This window comes from Salvelinus namaycush, chromosome 9 (genome assembly GCF_016432855.1).
Source record: "Salvelinus namaycush isolate Seneca chromosome 9, SaNama_1.0, whole genome shotgun sequence".
In the NCBI taxonomy this organism is placed as follows: Eukaryota; Metazoa; Chordata; class Actinopteri; order Salmoniformes; family Salmonidae; genus Salvelinus; species Salvelinus namaycush.
Window position 1 is genome coordinate 34,555,535 of NC_052315.1, and position 27,475 is coordinate 34,583,009.

The window sequence follows — 27,475 nt, forward strand, 5'->3', positions numbered from 1 at the left end:
TATTTGATGAAATAAGCCTCACATAATTCGACACGCTCTCATAGAACTCAATACAAAAATGGCCTTATCTCACGCGGACAGATTTTGGGCGGAATGAATCGTATAACTTCTCCTTTTCCTCTCTGACATGACATTCACAGTTTGAGCTACTCCAGGAAGTGACGTTGCAGGCTAACCGGGGTACTGCAGGATGCTATTAGCAACTAAATTATCCTTCTAACTTATTCTGTGTGCGATTTGAAAATAATCGGTTCAAGGACATACTGTATATCTGGTATATTAGAAGCAATTGTTGATTTTGGTTGTTGATTTACACAAAGATTGACCACAAATCTGTTGTTTTGCACCTGAACAAGGCAGTTAACCTACTGTTCCTAGGCCGTCATTGAAAATAAGAATGTGTTCTTAACTTACTTGCCTAGTTAAATAAAGGTAAAAAATTAATTTAAAAAAATGTTTTAAAAGATTGCCATTTTTCCATTCCACGATAGAGGGATTCTGTTTTCTGCTAACAATGCCTGCAGTGCTTCGGTGGGCCTTGAACTTCTGTGTCTTCAATGAGAGGGGACAGTTGTTCTCCACTCGCCAGCATCTCCACTGAGCTTTCTCTCTTCCCTCTCTATTCCTCTTTTTACAGCTCTTGAACGAGTAACCTAGAACAATGTGAGTCTCAGGAATAACAATATAGTTTGGTCACATGTCGAGCAATTTTTGAAAACTAATATAGGCATGTTTGAGGAGAGATGTAGGTGACCTTGCTCTGGCTTGCTGAATATAAATTAGGCTACAGCATTGGCAGTGAGCTGGCGGGGAAGTTTGAATGGCAAGAGCGTGGTGTGATCACATTGGCAAATGGTGATGAATTGATAGGCTACATTACTGCACTGAGGCATTGCAAACATACAAAACAGGCAGAGAGAAACAGATTCATTCATTCTAGCAACGCACGTGTCATTGCGTGGCCAGTCAGTGGCAGAACACGTGTCCCAGAGAACACTTTCTATTGATCAACAGCCTATTTTGACATGCAAAAACCCCACATAAATCAAACTTGCTCCGAATAAATATTTGACGGATTGCAGCAGGATGATATTTCGCAATTGGTGTGAAAGTCATACAATGCAAAACTCGTCATATCGGCTGTATTTCTGCTTAAACGGTGAACACCTCAGATACACATGAAAACATGAAATGACCCTAGGAATCGATAGAACATCACTCAGAGATGCACAAAAACGACATGACATTCAAAATGGGTGAATCTTTCCTTTAAAGCGAAGAAAAAAAGACAACCAAATCAATCAATAACAGACATGAGTGTGGGTGTGCATGGTGTTATTTTATGAATGAGCTGTCTAGCCTTGTACTGCAGATGCAGATGTGTATGCGTCCTTATTCACTCTAAACAGCTTAGTGAGAGAGTCATCTTTGTTGGATGACATGCTTCACTGCAACGAGGACACAAAAATAAGGATATCCTAAATTCCCTCTTTGGTGTGGAATTGTAGCACATAACTGAATATTGAGAGGAAAGACCTCAACTCCTCTTCTTTCAATAACCAATGGCTGTACACACACCCAATCTACATTACAGATGTTTTCCATTTTGTGCCGTATGTTAAAGGCCCAGTGCAGTCAATAACGTGATATTTCTGTGTTTTATATTTCCACACTATGAGGCTGGAATAGTACTGTGAAATTGGGAAAATTATGATAATGCCTTTTAGTGCAAGAACTGTTTGAAAAGACCACCTGCAATTTCAGCCAGTTTTGGTGGAATAGAGTTTTGGCCTACCTGATGACATCTCTGGAAATAACAGCAAATGTTCTGTTTTCCCCTTCCCCACTCAGACCACACCCAGACAGGCCTAGAAAAATGATTGCTTGAGAAATTGTTCTTTGCTAAGAAGCTATCTTTGTTTATTTCTTTTACCATAAAAACAGCTGCATTGGACCTTTACATTTCAGTTAATCTACTGAATTTATTGAATTGAAATGGACTTGACCCCAAACCTGAGTGCTGTCTTTATAGTGTCCTTTACTCAAAACAATCCAGTAAGAATCAGCTGCTTAGTGGTTAAAAACTTTTGGATAGAAACAATCCTTTACTAACAATGCACAGTATACGTAGGAACTAGTTGGTTACAGGAAATGGCCTGGGGAAAATGGTCTGATCCTGTAAAGAGAAGTGCTCTGTACGATATGCTGTTTTGGATAAAAGGAGTGTTTTTTTGTTGCTGTGTTGGAAGTACAGTAGAGATGGAATGTTGCTTTCTACCCAAAGGTGGCTAATGCACTACTGTATCCACCTAAATCTTCCACTTGGACACACACACAGGAACACGGCAGTGTGCTTCAGCTTTCATCTCTCACCTCCATTATTAAACATCTCTATCCACATGAGTCTTACTTCACCCAATCACAGAGTTCTCTCTCCCTACATTTGTTCTCTTTATCTCCATAACTGTCTTTAGCTTGCTCTCTCTCTCACTGCCTCTCTTTGTTCTCTCCCCTCCTTCCCTGATGCATCCTGGCCTCTCCACTCTATTTCTCTTCCTCTCTATTGCTCTTGCCTCCTGGCCCCTCTCTCTCTTTCTCTCTCTCTCTTTCTCTCTCTCTCTTTCTCTCTCTCTCTCAAACTCTCCACCTCTGCCCCTTCCTCAATATTTCATTTAATTTGATTTGCATGAAATACATTTAAATATTTTTTTGATACTAGTTGAATGACATGGACTCTCTCTCTGTCTGTCTCCAGGCGAACCTGAAGAAGTTTATGGAGTATGTTCAGCAGAGGAACATTGAGAAGGTGTCCAAATTCCTGGAGAAAGGTCTGGACCCCAACTTCCACGACCCTGAATCGGGAGGTGAGGAGCCTGTTGCACCTCCTTTATAACCGCTGCGTAAATTTCACACTAAGTATCTGCCATGCGCCATTTCTGAAAATAATACACACGTAATTTATTTAGAAATTTACATTTGGCGCACGCCATACATACGCAGGTTTCCCGTTATAAACCTGTGCGCACGTGAAGGAGCATTATAACTCCGCCTGGAAAACGCCCTCCATTAACCTTTTATGTTGACAGTAACACCCTTTATAATTTGGAACTATTGGAATTAGATCACGGCAGTTTCTAAAAGAAAGAGCAATGGCAAATTTGATCACATTTTTTGTAAAGGTGTGCTCTTCAACCAATCGCTGCCCGCCCATCCAGCATCACTACTCTGGACGGTTCTGACTTAGAATATGTGGACAACTACAAATACCTAGGTGTCTGGTTAGACTGTAAACTCTCCTTCCAGACTCACATTAAGCATCTCCAATCCAAAATTAAATCTAGAATCGGCTTCCTATTTCACAACAAAGCATCCTCCACTCATGCTGCCAAACATACCCTCGTAAAACTGACCATCCTACCGATCCTCGACTTCGGCGATGTCATTTACAAAATAGCCTCCAACACTCTACTCAACAAATTGGATGCAGTCTATCACAGTGCCATCCGTTTTGTCACCAAAGCCCCATATACTACCCACCACTGCGACCTGTATGCTCTCGTTGGCTGGCCCTCGCTTCATACTCGTCGCCAAACCCACTGGCTCCAGGTCATCTATAAGTCTTTGCTAGGTAAAGCCCCGCCTTATCTCAGCTCACTGGTCACCATAGCAGCACCCACCCGTAGCACCCGTAGCACGCGCACCCACCCGTAGCACGCACACCCACCCGTAGCACGCGCACCCACCCGTAGCACGCGCACCCACCCGTAGCACGCGCACCCACCCGTAGCACGCGCACCCACCTGTAGCACGCGCACCCACCCGTAGCACGCGCACCCACCCGTAGCACACGCACCCACCCGTAGCACGCGCACCCACCCGTAGCACACGCACCCACCCGTAGCCAATTCTTCCTTTGGCCGCCTCTCCTTCCAGTTCTCTGTTGCCAATGACTGGAACGAACTGCAAAAATCTCGGAAGCTGGAGACTCTTACCTCCCTCTCTAGCTTTAAGCACCAGCTGTCAGAGCAGCTCACAGATCACTGCACCTGTACATATCTCATCTGTAAATAGCCCATCCAATCTACCTCATCCCCATACTGTATTCATTTATTTATTTATCTTGCTCCTTTGCACCCCAGTATCTCAACTTGCACATTCATCTTCTGCACATCCTACCATTCCAGTGTTTACTTCCTATATTGTAATTACTTTGCCATCATGGCCTATTTATTGCCTTACCTCTCTTATCCTACCTCATTTGCACATGCTGTATATAGATTTTTCTACTCTATTATTGATTGTATGTTTGTTTATTCCATGTGTAACTCTGTGTTGTTGTATGTGTCGAACTGCTTTGCTTTATCTTGGCCAGGTCGCATTTGTAAATGTGAACTTGCTCTCAACTAGCCTACCTGGTTAATTAAATAAAGGTGAAATTAAAATAAAAAAATAAATAATATTTAAAAAATAAATATATATTTTGCGGTGACTTTTTCAAACTAAACATGCATGTTGCCTATAGCAGTGCTGCAAGATTTATTGTAGCCTATATTCAAAACAATTTAAAAGTAGGCTAAATGCTACAGCCCACACTTCTATGCAAAAGACAAATTGTTGTTCAATATTTTGTTTATCAAAATACACTACCATTCAGAAGTTTGGGGTCACTTAGAAATGTCCATGTTTTTGAAAGAAAAGCCACATTTTTGTCCATTAAAATAACATCAAATTGATCAGAAATACAGTGTAGACATTGTTAATGTTGTAAATGACTATTGTAGCGGGAAACGGCTGATTATTTATGGAATATCTACATAGGCGTACAGAGGCCCATTATCAGCAACCATCACTCCTGTGTTCCAATGGCACGTTATGTTAGCTAATCCAAGTTTAACATTATAAAAGGTTAATTGATCATTAGAAAACCCTTTTGCAATTATGTTAGCACAGATGAAAACTGTTGTCCTGATTAATGAAACAATAAAACTGGCCTTCTTTAGACTAGTTGAGTATCTGGAGCATTTGTGGGTTCGATAACAGGCTCATAATTACCAGAAACAAAGAACTTTCTTCTGAAACTCATCAGTCTATTCTTGTTCTGAGAAATTAAGGCTATTCCATGCGAGAAATTGCCAAGAAATTGAAGATATTGTACAATGCTGTGTACTACTCCCTTCACAGAACAGCGCAAACTGGCTCTAACCAGAATAGAAAGAGGAGTGGGAGGCCCCGGTGCACAACTGAGCAAGAGCACAAGTACATTAGAGTTTCTAGTTTGAGAAACAGACACCTCACAAGTCCTCAACTGGCAGCTTCATTAAATAGTACCCGCAAAACACCAGTCTCAATGTCAACAGTGAAAAGGTGACTCCGGTGTGCTGGCCTTCTAAATCAAATCAAATCAAATTGTATTGGTAACATACACATGGTTAGCAGATGTCAATGCGAGTGTAGCGAAATGCTTGTGCTTCTAGTTCCAACCATGCAGTAATATCTAACAAGTCATCTAACAATTTCACAACAACTACCTTATACATGTAAAGGAATGAATAAGAATATGTACACATAAATATATGAATGAGCGATGGCCAAACGGCATAGGCAGAATGTAGTAGATGGTATAGAGTACAGTATATACATATGAGATGAGTAATGTAGGGTATGTAAACATTATATAAAGTAGCGTTGTTTGAAGTGACTAGTGATACATTTATTACATCCAATTTATTATTATTAAAGTGACTAGAGATTTGAGTCAGTATGTTGGCAGTGGCCACTCAATGTTAGTGATGGCTGTTTAACAGTCTGATGGCCTTGAGATAGAAGCTGTTTTTCAGTCTCTCGGTCCCAGCTTTGATGCACCTGTACTGACCTCGCCTTCTGGATGATAGTGGGGTGAACAGGCAGTGGCTCGGGTGGTTGTTGTCCTTGATGATCTTTTTGGCCTTCCTGTGACATCGGGTGGTGTAGGTGTCTTGGAGGGCAGGTAGTTTGCCCCCGGTGATGCGTTCTGCAGAGCTCACTACCCTCTGGAGAGCCTTGCGGTTGTGGGCGGAGCAGTTGTCGTACCTGGCGGTGATACAGCCCGACAGGATGCTCTCGATTGTGCATCTGTAAACGTTTGTGGGTGTTTTTGGTGACAAGCCAAATTTCTTGAGCCTCCTGAGGTTGAAGAGGCGCTGTTGCGCCTTCTTCACCACACTGTCTGTGTGGGTGGACCTTTTCAGTTTGTCCGTGATGTGTACACTGAGGAACTTAAAACTTTCCACCTTCTCCACTACTGTCCCGTCGATGTGGATAGGGGGGTGCTCCCTCTGCTGTTTCCTGAAGTCCACGATCATCTCCTTTGTTTTGTTGATGTTGAGTGTGAAGTTGTTTCCTGACACCACACTCCGAGGGCTTTCACCTCCTCCCTGTAGGCCGTCTCGTCGTTGTTGGTAATCTAGCCTACCACTGTAGTGTCATCTGCAAACTTGATGATTGATTTGGAGGCGTGCATGGCCACGGAGTCATGGGTGAACAGGGAGTACAGGAGAGGGCTGAGAACGTACCCTTGTGGGGCCCCAGTGTTGAGGATCAGCGGGGTGGAGATGTTGTTTCCTATTCTCACCACCTGGAGGCGGCCCGTTAAAGTCCAGAATCCAGTTGCAAGGTCTCGAGCTTATTGACGAGTTTGGAGGGCACTATGGTGTTAAATGCTGAGCTGTAGTCGATGAACAGCATTCTTACATAGGTATTCCTCTTGTCCAGATGGGTTAGGGCAGCGTGATTGCATCGTCTGTGGACCTATTGGGGCGGCTAGCAAATTGGAGTGGGTCTAGGGTGTAAGGTAGGGTGGAGGTGATATGATCCTTGTCTAGTCTCTCAAAGCACTTCATGATGACAGAAGTGAGTGCTACGGGGCGATAGTCGTTTAGCTCAGCTACCTTAGCTTTCTTGGGAACAGGAACAATGGTGGCCCTGTTGAAGCATGTGGGAACAGCAGACTGGGATAGGGATTGATTGAATATGTCTGTTAACACACCAGCCACCTGGTCTGCGCATGCTCTGAGGACGCGGCTAGGGATGCCATCTGGGCCGGCAGCCTTGCGAAGGTTAACACGTTTAAATGTTTTACTCACGTTGGCTGCGGTGAAGGAGAGTCTGCAGGTTTTGGTAGCGGACCATGTCGGTGGCACTGTATTGTCCTCAAAGCGAGCGAAGAAGTTGTTTAGTTAAGCAAGGTTGCAAAGAAAAAGACATATCTCAGACTGGCCAATAAAAAGAAAAGATTAAGATGAGCGAAAGAACACAGACACTGGACAGCGAAAGATTGGAAAAAAGTGTTATGGACAAACTAATCTAAGTTTGAGGTGTTCGGATCACAAAGAAGAACATTCGTGAGACGCAGAAAAATGAAAAGATGCTAGAGGAGTGCTTGACGCCAACTGTCAAGCATGGGGGAGGCAATGTGATGGTCTGGGGGTGCTTTGGTGGTGGTAAAGTGGGAGATTGGTCAGGGTACAAGGGATCTTGAAGAAGGAAGGCTATCACTCCATTTTGCAAATCCATGCCATACCCTGTGGACGGTGCTTAATTGGAGCAGGCAGCTGGTATTCTGTCTATAATGGAGTGGCCAGCACAGTCACCAGATCTCAACCCTATTGAGCTTTTGTGTGAGCAGCTTGATCGTATGGTACGTAAGAAGTGCCCATCAAGCCAATCCAACTTGTGAGAGGTGCTTCAGGAAGCATGGGGTGAAATCTCTTCAGATTACCTCAACAAAGTGCCAACTAGAATGCCAAAGGTCTGCAAGGTTGTAATTGCTGCAAATGGAGGATTCTTTGACAAAAGCAAAGTTTGAAGGACACAATTATTATTTCAATTAAAAAATCATTATTTATAACCTTTTCAACATCTTGACTCTATTTCCTATTAATTTTGAAACTCATTCATGTATGTTTTCATGGAAAACAAGGACATTTGTAAGTGGCCCCAAACTTTTGAATGGTAGTATATTTTTGTGTTTTTATGTGCTGCTGGTATAGGCTCCTAGATTAGGCTAAATATGCGTTGATGTTGCGCTCCTAGTTACAATTAAATGGTAATTTGTTGTATGGTTACTTCAGGAATGTGAACCCATCACGGCCAGAAAAGATGAGGAATTTATTCTGCAATGGTTATGAAAAGAAATTGGAAATAAAATACTATGTTTAATTATTATAGCCGATTTACACTCTTCTCTACATCTTGTTATTATGTTTTTATGAATAAACTTTTCATCATATCCACCTTTTGCACAAAAACATACTTGCCTGCTTGTAATACAACACTCACTAGAAAATGTGCATACACACGGTCTAAAGTTTGGGTGGAGGAAAGGAAATTCTCATGGTAATTGGGGTATATTTTGTAAGTATTTTTATATTTTTTGTAACATTTAAAAATGAGGCCCCGGACATTATGGAATCAAAGACACCTGCAGCGTTCATTTAGATCAAACAAAACAGTGTTAAAAAACATGAATAAAAACATTGACTAGATGTATAAAAAAATCGTCCCTACAAATGTTAAGGATGGAAGGGGGCATAACTTAAAAAATGCCAGTGATAACTAATTTGCCTCTGCTAGTGTTTAAGAGAGGGAGAGATAGATACAGAGACATACAGACAGATACAGAGATATTATACAGACAGACTACTACAGAGACACAGACAGACAGACAGACAGACAGACAGACAGACAGACAGACAGACAGACAGACAGACAGACAGACAGACAGACAGACAGACAGACAGACAGACAGACGCAGAGACAGACAGACAGACGCAGAGACAGACAGACAGACGCAGAGACAGACAGACGCAGAGACAGACAGACGCAGAGACAGACAGACGCAGAGACAGACTGACGCAGAGACAGACTGACGCAGAGACAGACTGACGCAGAGACAGACTGACGCAGAGACCGACTGACGCAGAGACCGACTGACGCAGAGACCGACTGACACAGAAACACAGATAGAAGTAAACACTTAGATGGAAGTAAACACTTAGATGGACAGATAGAGGTAGATAACAAGCTCGGCTGTGATTATTCTGGTTGGCTGCCTGCTGAGCGATTTCCGTCTAGCCCTTTCTGCTCCATACCAATGCATGCTGGGTAAAGCTGGATTATTTCATGCTAATCTCCTCATGTTTATGCAAATGTTTATGCAGCCATTTGTTGAGAGAGAGAGAGAGAGAGAGAGAGAGAGAGAGAGAGAGAGAGAGAGAGAGAGAGAGAGAGAGAGAGAGAGAGAGAGAGAGAGAGAGAGAGAGAGAGAGAGAGATAAAATAAATTACAATATCATTTCGTTAATTTTGTTTGAAATGCTAGTTTCGTTGCACGTGTTTGTGAATATACTATACCTGAGTTTCCCAAACTCGGTCCTCTGGACCCCAAGGGGTACACGTTTTTGTTTTTTTTCCTAACACTACACATCTTATTCAAATGATCAAAGCTAGATGATTAGCTGATTATTTGATTCAGCTGTGCACCCCTTGGGGTCCCGAGGACCGAGTTTGGGAAACCCTGTACTAAACCCACAGTTTATCCCATGCACTTTCTTTGATGAAGAGGTGTATTTGATGAAGAAATGTAAAAAATATATTATGACATTAATTGCTTCTTAGTGTTTAGTTGCATCATCATCAAATCAAACAAATAAACACACACACACAGGCTGTTTGCTAACTCGGACACTCTTATTTGTCCCTGTCTGGTTTTGATAAATACCAACTCCATCATGTTTTTCACACAAAGTCATTTCACTGACGAGGCCATCAAAGGCACGGTATTTGTCTTCTTAAATGAATCACTTGAAAGGCATGAGAGTGGATTCATCTGGAAAAGGAAATCGTTTTTTTCCCTCTTCCCTTATCACTCTAATCAGAGTCATTTAAAAGGGGAAGGCCTTCTTAATCAAATGTTTTGATTTATTTGTATACAACTAATTGATTTCTCAAGCACAGAATAGGGATTCTATAGTCATTGTTAGTCTTTATTTTTGCTGCATTACAAGTTAACCCCCTACGGTTGATGTCCGCACCCCCGCAAAATCTATTAAACTTTTTTTATCCCCATAAAAATCCACCACATCCATCTATGTCGCACTTCTGCATCTATGGTGACAGGTGACAGAGCTAGAGCGGTGTTTGTCAGACCATGAGACACCCCGAAAATCTGTCTTCTCACAAAATCCTCTGTAGCGTCGGAACGGTTTGGTCTACAAACTATGACCCCTCTACGGAAAGATGAGACTCCCACGAACACGCTCATGACACAAGACTCGTCTGAAGGTCCCCCGGTGCCAGTTGAAAAAATGGATGGAAGTATATATGGAGACTGTTCAGTGCCAAAAATAAGGGTTTAAATACATGTATACAATTTTTTCTAATAAATAAAAGAATAACAATATAAGAATATAACAATAACAAACTTCCTTTTGATTCATTTGGGGGGACTATCTGTTGTTCCATGTAGTGAATATGTTATCCAATGTGTTTACATTACACTAATACTGTAGCAATAAGGCCAAAAATATGTTTTGATCAAATACTTTTTTTCTATATTGTTTTTATACTTCATGGGGTCTTAAAATTCAAAATCAAATAGCAAAATTATCCTTGGTATGTCCTTCTTAAAACAATTCCATATACTCTACATGACTAAAAGTATGTGGACACCTGCTGGTCGAACATTTCATTCCAAATTCATGGGCATTAATATGGACTTTGTCCACCTTTTGCTGCCATAACAGCCTCCACTCTTCTGGGAAGGCTTTCCACTATATGTTGGAACATTGCTGTAGGGACTTGCTTCCATTCAGCCACAAGAGCACTAGTGAGGTCGAGCACTGATGTTTGGTGATTAGGCCTGGCTCACAGTCGGTGTTCCAATTCATCCCAAAGGTGTTCGCTGGGGTTGAGGTCAGGACTCTGTGCAGGCCAGTCAAGTTCTTCCACAACAATCACGACAAAGCATTTCTGTATTGACCTCGCTTTGTGCACGGGGTCATTCTCATGCTGAAACAGGAAAGGGCCTTCCCCAAACAGTTGCCACAAAGTTGGAAGCACAGAATCGTCTAGAAAGTCATTGTATTCTGTAGCGTTAAGATTGTTCTTCACTCAAACTAATAAGAGGCCCAAACCATGAAAAACAGTCTCAGACCATTATTCCTCCTTCACCAAACTTTACAGTTGGCACTGTGCATTCGGGCAGGTAGCATTCTCCTGTCCATCAGATGGTGAAACGTGATTCATCACTCCAGAGAACGCATTTCCACTGCTCCAGAGTGGCCTACCACTTCACTGCTGAGCCGCTGTTGCTCCTAGACGTTTCTACTTCACAATAAAAGCACTTATAGTTGACCGGGGCAGCTCTAGCATGGCAGAAATTTGACGAACTGACTTGTTGCAAAGGTGGCATCCCATGTCGGTGACACATTGAAAGTCACTAAGCTCTTCAGTAAGGCCATTCTAATGCCAACGTTTGACTATGGAGATTGTGTGGCTGTGTGCTTGATTTTATACACCTGTCAGCAACAAGTGTGGCTGAAAAAGTCAAATCCACTAATTTGAAGGGGTGTACACATATTTCTGTATATATATTGTAGCTTTGTAGAAATCATTTGGAAGCTAGGGATGATTAGGTGGCCATAATATAATGATTGCCAGGTTGAATACTGGGATTAACACCTCTACTCCAGTGTTAGTCTGATAGTTTCATGTGATATGGGATCTTCAGGGACTTCATTTGAAGGATGGAGGAAAGCACCAAATAGACATTTCTTCATCAACTGGTATGAGAAGGACAGCATTTACTAATGAGAATGAGATATGATGAGATTAATGGGATGTGATGAGATTAAAAACATGATTCCAATCGAATCGAATCTAATCTGAGGTCATCCATAGGGTGGGAGGGTCAATGTATGGGCATTTACACTCCACTGCATTCCTCTACCATACTACATTTGAAAGTCAACCCTAATGCAGAACACATGCTTCTGTCTCAGTACCATCCTCAATGTACACTGGAAAGCTGCCCTGTTGCATATTAAACAGGTTTCCTTTCTCCCCCTGTGTGCTATAGAATGTCCTCTGACCATGGCATCTCAGCTGGAGGGCTGTGCAGAGCTCATCAAGGTGCTGAAGAGTGGAGGAGCTCACCTGGACTTCAGGACCCAAGACGGCATCACTGCCCTGCACAAGGCTGTCCGCACCAAGAACCATACAGCGCTCATAGTGAGTACACACAGACGCGCATGGGCATGTACTCAGTGAATGGATGTGTCATCACTGAATGGCTCTGATATGATTCATATAATTGTTCTCATCTTGAGAGCTATAGCTGTAGCGGAGAGAAGCCCATCATCTTGATGGACCATGACCCTCTTCTTGATCTACATGAGTGCGGCAGCCGATGATAGAACATGTAGATGGCACAAAGGAAACATAGTGTTTTCATACATGGGTTTTAATAGGTCCTGTTGGGCTTGTTTCTGTGAGTGTGTGCATTGGATGTGTGTGAGTTCTCTAGCTCTTTCTCTCACTTTCTCTCTCCTCTTTTCTCTCACTTTCTCTCGCTCCTCTTTTCTCTCTCTCACTCTCTGCCAGACGTTGCTGGACCTGGGTGCGTCTCCTGACTATAAGGACAGTCGAGGGTTAAGTCCACTCTATCACAGCTCTATGGTAGGAGGAGACCCCTACTGCTGTGAACTACTGCTCCACGACCATGCTCAGGTGGGCTGTGTGGACGAGAACGGCTGGCAGGAGATACACCAGGTAAACACACACACACATACAGAGTGCGACTGCTCTTCCCAGACATGGACACTACTGTAGACTGAGACTGTGAAATTGTGAGGAACCTGTCCGATGTTTTTTTGAGGAAGAAAATGTAGGGGACGAGCAACGAGGGAGACGCACAATATTAATTTCCTAATTTGATGGGGCACAAAAGCACTGCAGGCTTCATAAGGTTTTATATGGAGGGAACGGGAGTAGCATTACAAGGCTTGATAAAACCCTGCAGCCCCTGTCATTATATAAACCTTAAAGGACTGTAACACAAGAACTGTCAACGGGACTGTGTCCACAGTGTTCCACTGTTCCCACTGCTCTCTCTTCTCCTCTCCTCTTCACACCAGCATGTCTTCGGACCTCCATGGTTACCCCACCCTCCTGCCTTGTTCTCCCCCACCACCAGCCTCTGTTTCTGGGGTAGCATGGTGCCGTCACCACACAATTCAATGCAGGGTTAGTCTGGAGGCTTGGAGACCTACAGTATAATCAGGCTAAACTGACAGGCTGTTGGTAAGAGAATGAAAGAGAGAGATGACAATGGAGTGTGAGAGAAAGAGTATGTGTTTGAGAAAGGAACTCTTAGCCATTTTGAATTGGGGGGAGAGGAAGCTGACACTAAATCTGGGCCTACAGGCCAGCTTTCCAGAGCTCTCCATTACTATACTACTATATACTCTATATGTTACCATCCCTCTGTCCTCCATGGCATTAGTGTGTGTGTGTGTGTGTGTGTGTGTGTGTGTGTGTGTGTGTGTGTGTGTGTGTGTGTGTGTGTGTGTGTGTGTGTGTGTGTGTGTGTGTGTGTGTGTGTGTGTGTGTGTGTGTGTGTGTGTGTGTGTGTGTGTGAATAATAGGAAACACAAATGAAGAGTGATAATAAAAATGACAGTGTGCTGCTGTAACACACAGATAAGACAAAACAAAAGAGAGAGAGAACAATTAATATAGTGCCTGTGTGGGAGAGAGAAATAGAGAAGAGAACAGAGAAGAGAAATGGGTTGTCTCCAATATCACACAATTTATGCTACCACAATCACCCAAAATATCTTAATAACCCAAACTAGCATCCATGTGGCTCTAAGGCGGCCATCTTGTTTGTCTCCCCATAAAGGCGTGTCGTCATGGTCACGTTCAGCACTTGGAGCACCTGCTGTTTTATGGAGCTGACATGGCCGCCCAGAACGCCTCTGGAAACACCGCCCTGCACGTCTGTGCCCTCTACAACCAGGTAAGACACTGTATGGTGTGTGTTGTCAGATAAGTAGTTGTGAGTAAGAAGTGGTTTAGAGGGGTTCGACAAATGTCTGTGTGTGTTGAAGCTGTCTTTTCTAATGTTGCTTTCACTTTTCTAATGTTGCTTTCACTTTTCTAATGTTGCTTTCACTTTTCTAATGTTGCTTTCACTTTTCTAATGTTGCTTGCACTTTGGGGTGGCAGGTAGCCTAGTGGTCAGAGCGTTGGGCCAGTAACTGAAAGGTTGTTGGATCAAATCCCTGAGCTGACAAGGTAAAAATCTGTTGTTCTGCCCCTGAACAAGGCAGTTAACCCACTGTTCCCTGGAAGGCTGTCGTTGTAAATCAACATTTGTTCTTATTTTACTTGCCTAGTTAAATAAAGGTTACATTTTAAATTACCTGGTCAATTCAGGCAGTGTATTGGGGCTAGGAGGGCGCTGAGTGGACGGACTGTCAGATTGAATGGAGACAATGTAAGAGTCATATTGATAGTAGCAAGCGATTTAGAGATGAGATTGATAGGCTCCAATGAAACATTGAGTTCTGAGTTTGGGGACTGAGCCTTAAGTGACTAATTGAAAAGCCATGGCTCGGCTGCTGAGAGCAGAGTACTAGGGTTGTGGGGTTGTTTCCTATAGGGGCCATGTCTACTAAATATGGCTTTGTATAAAAGTGTTTTTGTAAAGATTTCTGTCTGTGAAATGTACACACACACACACACACATACACACACTGTGATGTAACACTGTGTGGCAGTGTGTAGATTCTGTGCCAGAATCCTGCTGTACTTTTAACCACTAAGTGAACAGCATGGTGCGGGTGTGTGTGTGTGTGTGTGTTAGAGTGAAACCTTCTCCACTGACTATACTCATGTGCAATGACCTGTTTCCAAGGCTCTGGAACACTACAGTCTCCAGAGAGTGTGTACATGCACACACAAGTGTGTCTGAGAGGGTCGAGGAGAAGAACATCAATACTTCATCAAGGCTGTGTGTTACACGGCTGGAGAGAGAGGGAGGGGAGGAGGAGAGAGGAAGAGAAAGAAGGAAACTGTTGACATGTGCATTTAAAACTTAATAGGAAATTAGGGCTCATACAACCATGAATAAAATGGCATAAAGTGGCATATTTTAGGTGATCCAAAGGTCCTTAAAATTGGTAGCCTACCATGTTACCTTAAACAACACAGATTTAATTCTCTGAGTTATGCTAATGAATATTCATGGTCAAAATGAAAAGTTAGAGGGAAAAGTGTTACTCCTCCCTTTCATAGACCCTGTCTCTGCAGGGTCCTATCGTCAAAGAATGTTTCATCCCTCCAGTGTTTAGAGATCCAGGAGGCCACCGCTGAGCAGATCGATCCCATGGACAGAACTTTTAAGTGGGGCTTAAAGGAAAAAATGCAGGGACGGGGACGGAGGGGGGGCAGGTGGCCTGGATGATTATCGAGGAATCAACACAGAGACACTAGCTCAGTGACATAGATTCATATGAGAGAGATGCAGAGGGAAGGGATATGGAGAGCAGAGAGAGACAGAGAGAGAGGGAAGGGATATGGAGAGCGGAGAGAGACAGAGAGAGAGGGAAGGGATATGGAGAGCGGAGAGAGACAGCGAGAGAGAGAGATAGAGAGAGGGAGGGAAGGGATATGGAGAGCGGAGAGAGACAGAGAGAGAGGGAAGGGATATGGAGAGCGGAGAGAGAGAGACAGAGAGAGAGGGAAGGGATATTGAGAACGAAGAGAGACAGAGAGAGAGGGAAGGGATATGGAGAGCAGAGAGAGAGACAGAGAGAGAGAGGGAAGGGATATTGAGAACGAAGAGAGACAGAGAGAGAGGGAAGGGATATGGAGAGCGGAGAGAGAGAGACAGAGAGAGAGAGGGAAGGGATATTGAGAACGAAGAGAGACAGAGAGAGAGGGAAGGGATATGGACAGTGGAGAGAGACAGAGAGAGAGAGAGGGAAAGAGAAAAGTAGAGAGCCAATCAAAGGAGACAGGGAGGATGAAAGAGAAGCACATGACAGGCAGCCTCCAGATTGATGAGTCAATAAAGAGACAGTCAATCAGTCAGTCAGAAGTAGACTGGTTAATGAACAGAGTAGACTGGTTAATGCCACTACTAGAGGGGAGTGATTGAGCAGACACAACACCAGCTGAGAACGGGATAACAGGAATCTGAGGGAATGAGTGGAACCCAGGTGGAATCACACACCTGTCAGACAAGACATGGAGAAGGAACAGAATGGCATCAGGAAGATTCTAAATGTGAAAAGACACACCTACTCATTCAAGGTTTTTCTTTATTTTTACTATTTTCTACATTGTAGAATAATAGTGAAGACATCAAAACTATGAAATAACACATATGGAATCATGTAGTAACCATTTTTTTTTTTTTAACAAATCAAAATATATTTTATCTTTGAGATTCTTCAAAGTAGCCACCCTTTGCCTTGATGACAGATTTGCACACTCATGTCATTCTCTCAAACAGTTTCATGAGGTAGTCACATGGAATGCATTTCAATTTTTAGCTGGTGTGCCTTGTTAAAAGTTCATTTGGGGAATTTATTTCCTTCTTAATGCGTTTGAGCCAATCAGTTGTGTTGTGACAAGGTACTGTAGGGTTGGTATATAGAGTATAGCCCTATTTGGTAAAAGACCAAGTCCATATTATGGCAAGAACAGCTCAAATAAGCAAAGAAAAATGACAGTCCATCATTACCTTAAGATATGGTCAGTCAATCTGGAAAATTTCAAGAACTTTAAAAGTTTCTTCAAGTGCAGTCGCAAAAACCATCAAGTGCTATGATGAAACTGGCTCTCATGAGGACCGCCACAGGAAAGTAAAACCCAGAGTTACCTCTGCTGCAGAGGATATGTTCATTAGAGTTACCAGCCTCAGAAATTGCAGCCCAAATAAATTTGCAGAGTTCAAGTAACAGACACATCTCAACATCAACTGTTCAGAGGAGACTGCGTGAATCAGGCCTTCATGGTCGAATTGCTGCAAAGAAACCACTACTAAAGGACACCAATAAGAAGAAGAGACTTTGGGCCTAGAAACACGATAAATGGACATTAGACAGGTGGACATATGTCCTTTGGTCTGATGAGTCCAAATTTTTGATTTTTTTGTTTCAACCGCTGTGTCTGTGTGAGACGGCGAGTAGGTGAATGGATGATCTCTACATGTGTGGTTCCCACCGTGAAACATGGAGGACAATCTCTGCATGTGTGGTTTCCACCGTGAAACATGGAGGACGATCTCTGCATGTGTGGTTTCCACCGTGAAACATGGAGGACGATCTCTGCATGTGTGGTTTCCACCGTGAAACATGGAGGACGATCTCTGCATGTGTGGTTCCCACACATGTGTGGTTCCCACCTACTGGTGACACTGTCAGTGATTTATTTAGAATTTAAGGCACACTTAATAAGCATGGCTACAGCCGCATTCTGCAGCAATACACCATCCCATATGGTTTTCGCTTAGTGGATCTATCATTTGTTTTTCAACAGGACAATAACCCAACACACCTCCAGGCTGTGTAAGGGCTATTTGAACAAGAAGGAGAGTGATGGAGTGCTGCATCAGATGACCTGGCCTCCACAATCACCCGACCTCAACCAAATTGAGATAGTTTGGGATGAGTTGGACTGCAGAGTGAAGGAAAAGCAGCCAACAAAGCAGCCAACAAGCATATGTGGGAACTCCTTCAAGACAGTTGGAAAAGCATTCCAAGTGAAGCTGGTTGAGAGAATGCCAGGAGTGTGCAAAGCTGTCATCAAGACAAAGGATGGCTACTTTGAAGAATCTAAAATATGAAATATATTTTGATTTGTTAACACTTTTTTGGTTACTACATTATTTCATAGTTTTGATGTCTTCACTCTTATTCTACAATATAGAAAATTGTAAAAAGAAAAGAAAAACCCTTGAATGAGTAGGTTTATCCAAACTTTTGACTGGTGCTGTATATTGTGGTAAAGAAACGTGGTGACGAAGTCTGCTGGATGCTTAAAGGTTTCGTATAATATGACTAGTGCTGTGAGCAGGGAGAGGGATGTCCCTCTCTATAATTGGTCTCCTGGAGTGTTTGTGTGTGTGTGTATGTTTGCGTGTGTGTGTGCGTGCGTGCCTGTGTGCGCGTGTGTGTGTTTGTGTGTTTGAGAGAGCACAGAGAAAGCAGTTGATGCATAGGTTATCCCAATTAATATTCCAATTAAAAAGAGCATGCACACATAACTACACAGACAATGACACACACACACAAAGACACACTCATGGAGGGTCAAGATTGGGGAGAGATACTGAACAACCTCTCTTTCTTTCTCTCCATCACTTTCTCTCTGTTTCTACACTCGTCACTCTCTCCCTTCTCTTATTCTCTCACCCCTGTCTCTCCTGTCTCATGCATGTCACCCTCCTTAATGGATATTTTCTCATTCTCTGTAGATTATTCTGCTACTGCTAGTCTCCTGCCTAATGGAGAACAGGACACACACACAGCCCTCCTCAATATGTATTAACCACCCTAGCTAATTCACCGTCAGAGCCTTAATGTGGTACAGCTACAATTATGCTCCTCACCTTTAAGTGTAAACCAGAAGAGACGTTTAAACGAGAGAAAGAATGTGTGTTTTTGTGTGCAAATTTTACAGGCGACTAGTGATTAGCTAACAGCCTCAGGGGTTCAACTCTATGGGTTTTTAGCTATGTTAGCGTGCTAGCATTAACATGATGTGATTACAGGGCTATTACAGGAGAGGCAATGCATTATTGAACAGCCTTGTTCGGTAGAGGATGTTCTGCTGACTCCTTATGTCTACCTCTGCTTACCTTAAAAATACACACACACATGGAGGCAGACACACACACACGGAGGCAGACACACACACACGGAGGCAGACACACACACACGGAGGCAGACACACACACACACACGGAGGCAGACACACACACACACACGGAGGCAGACACACACACACAGAGGCAGACACACACACACGGAGGCAGACACACACACACGGAGGCAGACACACACACACGGAGGCAGACACACACACACACGGAGGCACACACACACACACACGGAGGCAGACACACACAGATACGGAGGCAGACACACACACACACACGGAGGCAGGGTCGCACTGCTTTCATGTAGTTTGTCACCAAAAGAAGGCTCTACAGCACTCTTACTATAGGTTCCTGTGAGATCAATGTCATTTGAACAGAGATGTGCAATCCTGTGTGTGTGTGTGCGCGTGCGTGTGTGTGCATGCGTGATAATGACTCAATAGGGTCCAGGGAGAAAGCATGTTTGGTTAAGAAGATCAATCATAGAGCTGTTAATTCTACTCTGTTTTAAATTAAATATCGATCTATACCCTGTAAACACATAGCCCTCCCGTTAACCCATGGATCCCTCCTGAGAGAGGGAGAGGACTATACATTTACACACAGCACCAATGATATAGCCTAATGACACACACATCCACAGCAACAGACACGCTATGTTAGGCTATGAATGGAGGGAGAGATTGGGGAAGAGGAGGGTGATGAGAATGCAGAGGAAGGGAAGGGGAGTAGAAGGCTCTCTCTCTCTCACTAACTATGGTCAGTGTAATTAGCAGACTTAGCTCTGTTGGGACCAATTAGAGAATAGAGCTGGCACTCAATGGAGCCTCATATATATTTTGTGTGTGTGTGTGTGTGTGTGTGTGTGTGTGTGTGTGTGTGTGTGTGTGTGTGTGTGTGTGTGTGTGTGTGTGTGTGTGTGTGTGTGTGTGTGTGTGTGTGTGTGTGTGTGTGTGTGTGTTTGTGTGCATGTGCATGCTTGTGCGTGAGTGCTTGTTCATGTGTGTGCTGATGAATTGCCCAGCTACTGTATATGCAACCAAAATACAACTGATCGAAAAAAGAAAAAAAGAAAATGCTCTCTTTCTCTTCCTCTTTCAGGATAGCTGTACCAGAGTTCTACTGTTTCGGGGAGTGAATAAAGAGATCAAGAACTACAACAGCCAGACGGCCTTTCAGGTGAAACTCTCCTTCCTTCACCTGGCCTCTATCAGACATTACGTTCTAGCTATACAATAACCACATGCCATAAGGAAAACTTTATATGACTTAATATGGGAGAAGGTTTCAGAAACTCTTGGAGGTCAAGGGAGGTGGACATCAAAGATAATGTATTAATATTTGTTCTGCCATAACTACATGGCATGAAGGCAACTCCACTTGAAACACTGTTTCTGTACTCTGGCCTGCCTCTGTGACAAGCTGTGTGATTAAGCCTGTGTCAAATTGACATTGACACAGATTTCCTCAACACATCAAAGTTAATTTGTTTGTACACAGGGATAGCTGGCTCCACACAGCGCCAGCGCATGCACACACATTTGCTCACATGCACGTGCACACGCTCACACAGTGCCAGAAATAAGAAACACACACTGCTATCAGACATCTGTTACAAGCAGCCTTTTAATGAACGATTACTAATGTGTAAAATATGAATCAGAGAGAGAGAGAAAGCAAACAAAAGGAAAACAAATTACTATTTAATTTTGTTTGAAATGCTAGTTTTGGAGAGAGCGCGAGCGCGAGAGAGACGTAGTAGTTGGCCACAACGCAGTAGTGGCCAACGTGTGAGAGAACCACAGCGTGATGAAGATGGGAGAGATAACATTTGTGATGGAAATGTAGTCTTTAAAAGCTGATATTGAGGGAGGGAGGGAGAAAGTAGGGTTTGGATGGAATGTTGCCTGTTAGCCGTTAGAGTAGATGCAGCATACATCTGATAATTGGTTCCCAAAATGTATTTTCTTGAAACAACAGAGGCTAAGGTTTATTCCAGACAGACGCAGAGACTGAGACATCAGGTTTCAGCAGGGTTCTGTTCTCCCCCATGAGAATGGCAGTTTCCTATGGGAGCCTTGTTTTACGGAACACTTGTGTTGAGAAGCAGGATACTAACCTGTTTTTGGGAAGGGAACAAACACACAACATATGTGACTTTATCCTCTCCTTCCTTCCCTCCCTCCGCTCTCTTCTCCTTCCCTCTCTTCCCCTTCCCTCCTCTCTCCTCCCTCTTTCCTCCTCCAGGTTGCCATTATAGCAGGAAACTTTGACCTGGCTGAAATCATTAAGATCCACAAAGTGTCAGACGTTGGTGAGTAGACGACATGCCATGGGTACGTGGCTAACAGCATGTGGTCATTGGACTTTAATTGAGTAAACACCTCCATAGTGGTGTGAGAGGATAAGAGAGTCCTCAGCCAAGTGACTGAAGCACTCCTACTGTAGCCACTGTAATCACCCACTCTGTAATTATCCCTGATCATGTGCACTTTTTTGTGTGATTCAGTGTACTGGGAGTCAATATGCTACGTGTGAAAATTCTGCCATCTAGTGTTTGACGGAAAGAATATCCCAGATTTCTAATTCAATGCAGTAAGATGTATGTACACATAAAGCTATGTAGCCTTAGTACTACCTCAGGGAATGTAGTAAGGGAAAGGGGGATACCTAGTCAGTTGTACAACTGAATGCATCAAACTGAAATGTCCATTTAACGCAACCCCTGTACACATTGTTATGTTGATTTGACTAGCAACATGTTGTGTCACCCTCTCCCAGTGCCTTTCAGGGAGACCCCCTCCTACACTAACCGTAGACGTGTGTTGGTGGGAGGACTGCCTTCGCCCCGCTCCCTGCTGCGCTCCGCTAGCGACAACAACCTCAACGGGGAGAGCGGTCACGGTCTGGGGCAGGCCCTGCGGCAGGGTCACGGTCGACAGGGTCAATCTCCTGTCCCCTCTCTGAGGAGCCTGCCTGCACTGGGACAACACCAACAACACGCCAGCCTGGGGGAGGTGAGTGAGTGAGTGAGTGAGTGAGTGAGTGAGTGAGTGAGTGAGTGAGTGAGTGAGTGAGTGAGTGAGTGAGTGAGTGAGTGAGTGAGTGAGTGAGTGAGTGAGTGAGTGAGTGAGTGAGATTCACAAACAAATGTAAAATAAATTACAATATAATTTCGTTAATTTTGTTTGAAATGCTAGTTTCGTTGCACGTGTTTGTGAATATACTATACCTGAGTTTCCCAAACTCGGTCCTCAGGACCCCAAGGGGTACACGTTTTGGTTTTTGCCCTAACACTACACATCTTATTCAAATGATCAAAGCTAGATGATTAGCTGATTATTTGATTCAGCTGTGTAGTGCTAGGTCAAAAATCAAAACGTGCACCCCTTGGGGTCCTGAGGACCGAGTTTGGGAAACCCTGTACTAAAGAGAGAGAGAGAGCTTTGACTATGTACAGACTCAGTGAGCATTGCTATTGAGAAAGGTTGGCGTAGGCAGACCTCGCTCTTAAGAGAAGACAGGCTATATGCACAAGTGAAGACAGGCTATGTGCCCACAAAATGAGGTGGAAACTGAGCTGCATTTTTTAACCTCCTGCTAAATGTATGACCATATTAGAGACTCATATTTCCCTCAGATTACACAGACCCACAAATAATGAAAAAACAAACCGGTGGGTGACGATGTGTGACCTGTTGTCAGGAAAGGTCAACCAGTGAAGAACAAACACCATTGTAAATGCAACCCATGTTTATGTTGATTTCTTTCACTTTTTTTTACTTTAACTATTTGCACATCATTACAACACTCTAGATAGACATAATATGACGTTTGAAATGTCTTTATTCTTTTCGAACTTGTTTATTTTAGTTTTTGTTTATCCATTTCACTTGCTTTGCCAATGTAAACATATGTTTCCATGCCAATAAAGCCCCTTGAATTGAATTGCGAGAAAGAGAGTCTGTGTGTGTGTGTGCCTACGTGTGTGTGTGACAGTGTGTGTGCTGTATTCCAGACTCATCATGGAGAGGTGCCAGACAGCAGTCTCCAGAGCACAGGCAGCTCTCGCTCCTCCCACTCCCGCTCTCCCTCGCTACACAGTCATCTGCATGAGGGCGATCAGAGCGTCAGGAGGGCACATGGACACGCTCTGGGACATGTCCCTCGAGGACGCCTCAGGTGAGATGGACAATCAATCAATCATATATCGAATACCTTGGGGGACATTGAACTGTGCTGTTGTCTGATCTAATAGGCCAGCTCCTCCTCTCTCCTCCTTGTCATTGTCTCTCAAGTGTCTTACTCATGGGATGGCAGGTAGCCTAGTGGTTAGTGTTGGACTAGTAACTGAAAGGTTGCAAGATCAAATCCCTGAACTGACAAGGTAAAAATCTGTCCTTCTGCCTCTGAACAAGGCAGTTTCTAGGCTGTCATTGAAAATAAGAATTTGTTCTTAACTGGCTTGCCTGGTAAAATAAAAAATGGTTCACACTGTAATATATATGTATGTGTGTGTCGGCGGGCTGGGCACTATTAATTGAAATAGATGTCTAGAAGGGTGGTTTGCATAAGGAGCTGGACTGGAGACGTACATGAGCTACACTCAGATATCCAGTCCATGCTTGTGGAGTGCATTGGGGGGACTTGTGGGATAAATTGAGCAGATTGCTGAGGTTTCTCAGTGTTTTATTGTGATCATGTGTCAGTACTAGGGTATTGACAAATTGACCATTTTTCTTAACGTTTAAAGTATATTTCCGTTACAGTTTTCCGTTAAAACGATGAGAAACTTTCATAAAATTCCACGTCAAATCCTATTGCATGGTTTGACCACTAGGGAGCAATAAAGTTCTATCTCAGTCATACAGCAGGCGGCATCTGAAATGTTCTCACGAAGACAACCGTTAATTCACGTTGATTCGTGTTACTTCCATTTGTTAGCGACTCACAACAAAAAATTCAACTAGCCGAGTGATCACTGTTCTTCTCCCAGCATTCTTTTTTCTCTCACTCAATTTCGATCCAACCGTTCCCTCAACTCACGCATGACTGCCTATAAATGACTGCCTATAAAACACAAACAAAACTGTAGACAAGCTATATATATTATTTGCTAAATCACAACAGTTTAATCACAAATTAAAAATGGTCTGGTTGATTAAAGTAGGGAAATATGTGTTCCAACCACGACCTGCAGTCTGGAATAATAAATGCCCCTCCTTTATTTTAATATTTTTGGCGATTGGCTATAGTGTAGAATACAACACTTTAGAATACAACACTATATATACAAAAGTATGTGGACATGTGTATAAAATCGAGCACACAGCCATGCAATCTCCATAGACAAACATAATAGGTAGTAGAAAGGCCTTACTGAAGAACTCAGTGACTTTCAACGTGGCACCATCTTAGGATGCCACCTTTCCAAAAAGTAAGTTAATCAAATTCCTGTCCTGCTAGAGCTGCCCCGGTCAACTGTAAATGCTGTTATTGTGAAGGGGAAACTTCTAGGAGCAAAAACGGCTCCGCCGCAATGTGGTAGGCCACACAAGCTCACAAAACAGGACCGCCGAGTGCTGAAGCTCACTTCCGGGTTCCAAACTGCCTCTGGAAGCAAGGTCAGCGCAAAAACTGTTAGTCGGGAGCTTCATTAAATTGATTTTCATGAACCAGCAGCTGCACACAACCCTAAGATCACTACGCACAATGCCAAGCATCGGCAGGAGTTGTGTACAGCTCGCCGCCAGTGGAAACGTGTTTTCTGGAGTGATGAATCACGCTTCACCATCTGGCAGTACGATGGACGAATTTGGGTTTTGCGGATGCCAGTAGAACGCTACCTGCCCCATTGCATAGTGCCAAATGTAAAGTTTGGTGGAGGAGGAATAATGGTCTGGGCTAGGCCCCTTAGTTCCAATGAAGGAAAATCTTAAAGCTACAGCGTACAATGACATTCTAGATGATTCTGTGCTTCCAACTTTGTGGCAACAGTTTGGGGAAGGCCATTTCCTGTTTCAGCATGACAAGGCCCCTGTGCACAATGCATGCCCACCCTCACTAATGCTCTTGTGGCTGAATGGAAGCAAATCCCCTCTGCAATGCTCCAACATCTAGTCATGGAATGCCTTCCCAGAAGAGAGGAGCAGCAAAGGGGGTCCAACTTCATATTAATGTCCATGACTTTGGAATGAGATGTTTTGACAAGCATGTGTCCACATACTTTTGGTCATGTAGTGCATGTACAGTGCATTCGGAAAGTATTCAGACCCCTTGACTTTTTCCACATTTTGTTACATTACAACCTTATTCTAAAATGAAATTAATTGTTTTTCCCCCTGTCAATCTACACACAATACCCCGTAATGACAAAGCAAAAACTGGTCAGGTTGGATGGGGAGCGTCGCTGCATAGCTATTTTCAGGTCTCTTCAGAGATAACCGGGCTCATGCTGGACTACTCAAGGACATTCAGAGACTTGTCCCAAAGCCAGTCCTGCGTTGTCTTGGCTGTGTGCTTAGGGTTGTTGTCCTGTTGGAAGGTGAACTTTCACCCCAGTCTGAGGTCCTGAGCACACTGGAGCAGGTTTTCATCAAGGATCTCTCTGTACTTTGCTCCATTCATCTTTCCCTCAATCCTGATTAGTCTCCCAGTCCCTGCCACTGAAAACATCCCCACAGCATGATGCTGCCAACCCCATTCTTCACCGTAGGGATGGAGCCAGGTTTCCTCCAGACGTGACGCTTGGTATTCAGGTCAAATAGTTCAATCTTGATGTCATCAGACCAGATAATCTTGTTTCTCATGGTCTGAGAGTCTTTAGGTGCCTTTTGGCAAACTCCAAGTGGGCCTTTTACTGAGGAGTGGCTTCCATCTGGCCAAACTACCATAAAGGCGTGATTGATGGAGTGCTGCAGAGATGGTTGTCCTTCTGGAAGGTTCTCCCATCTCCACAAAATAACTCTGGAGCTCTGTCAGTAACCATCGGGTTCTTGGTCGTATCCCTGACCAAGGCCCTTCTCCCCCGATTGCTCAGTTTGGCAGGGCGGCCAGCTCTAGGAAGAGTCTTGGTGGTTCCCAACTTCTTCCATTTAAGAATGATGTTAAAAAAATATATAATCTGTTTTTGCTTTGTCATTATGGTGTATTGTGTGTAGATTGATGAAGAAAATGTCATATTTAATCAATTTTAGAATAAGGCTGTAACGTCACAAAATTAGGAAAAAGTCAAGGTGTCTGAATACTGTACTTACCGATATTCTCCAGAAGCAGCAGCAGTTTCATGTCTGACAGGGCAATTGCATTACAGACAAGACTCGAGCCCTCTCTCCCTCAGTAATACTCTATACTGTCACTTCACTCCATCCATCACACAGGCTGCTTCTCAGACTTCTCTCTCTCTTTCTCGCTCTCTGTCTCTTCTTCCCTCCTTCACTCTGTCTTAAGAAGGCCATGGTAGTCAAGCAGCATCAGTGTGTTTAAAATAGGGTGGTATTGGTAGTGTAGCTTCCATATATGTTAGCGTACCTAGGTCTCCACAAAGAGGTATAGTGATACCTTAATTTTCAGTTCATATGAGATGCTTACTGAGACTCCGTCCTGTATCAGTAGTATTGAGACTGCACAGAAAGAGGGGGTTACACTTTACTTGACACCCAGTTTCATAACACATTATGACAAGGTCATAACCATGTCATAATATGTCATATCACTGTCATGACCCATGTATTTACACCTGTTGTGACATATATCTAATTATTTTATGGCTGGTTATGACACCTATATAAAGAAAGGAAACTGCCAAGAAGTTCCCATTCTTTCGAAAGTGTGTTTCTTAAATCCTTTGTTGTTGTAATTAATTCTTTACAGTTATGTTTTTTCAGAACATTTTAAATAACTTGAAGAAAAGACACTTCATGACACTGTCATGAAGCATTATGACCATCCTGTGTCACTTTACTTGAACTAAGAAAATACACTTTGACACTGTCAAGAAGAATTACTACCATCATAAACATATAAGCCAGATAGGCCTATCACGTACATGCCCTTATATCAGTCAAAAAGAGGGTGTGTTGCCCTGCTGCTGAAATCTGCTCCTGCTTTATTCCCAGTCATCAGCAACCTAGCATTGGGGTAGGTGCATGTCTGACATCAACCTAGCATTGGGGTAGGTGCATGTCTGACATCAACCTAGCATTGGGGTAGGTGCATGTCTGACATCAACCTAGCATTGGGGTAGGTGCATGTCTGACATCAACCTAGCATTGGGGTAGATGCATGTCTGACATCAACCTAGCATTGGGGTAGGTGCATATCTGACATCAACCTAGCATTGGGGTAGGTGCATGTCTGACATCAACCTAGCATTGGGGTAGGTGCATGTCTGACATCAACCTAGCATTGGGGTAGGTGCATGTCTGACATCAACCTAGCATTGGGGTAGGTGCATGTCTGACATCAACCTAGCATTGGGGTAGGTGCATGTCTGACATCAACCTAGCATTGGGGTAGGTGCATGTCTGACATCAACCTAGCATTGGGG

The 27,475-nt window shown here is 43.4% G+C and overlaps 1 protein-coding gene across 1 annotated transcript in view; it reads left to right on the top strand.

The window, feature by feature from the left end:
• LOC120053257 (SH3 and multiple ankyrin repeat domains protein 3-like) overlaps positions 1 to 27,475 on the top strand; it is a 275,026-nt gene that overhangs the window by 152,908 nt on the left and 94,643 nt on the right. The window contains exons 5-12 of the mRNA XM_039000401.1: positions 2,756 to 2,864; positions 12,115 to 12,266; positions 12,639 to 12,806; positions 13,939 to 14,055; positions 20,029 to 20,106; positions 21,175 to 21,241; positions 21,709 to 21,944; positions 22,946 to 23,109. Of these exons, the coding sequence (XP_038856329.1) occupies positions 2,756 to 2,864; positions 12,115 to 12,266; positions 12,639 to 12,806; positions 13,939 to 14,055; positions 20,029 to 20,106; positions 21,175 to 21,241; positions 21,709 to 21,944; positions 22,946 to 23,109 (1,091 nt within the window). The remainder of the gene's footprint in view (positions 1 to 2,755; positions 2,865 to 12,114; positions 12,267 to 12,638; positions 12,807 to 13,938; positions 14,056 to 20,028; positions 20,107 to 21,174; positions 21,242 to 21,708; positions 21,945 to 22,945; positions 23,110 to 27,475) is intronic.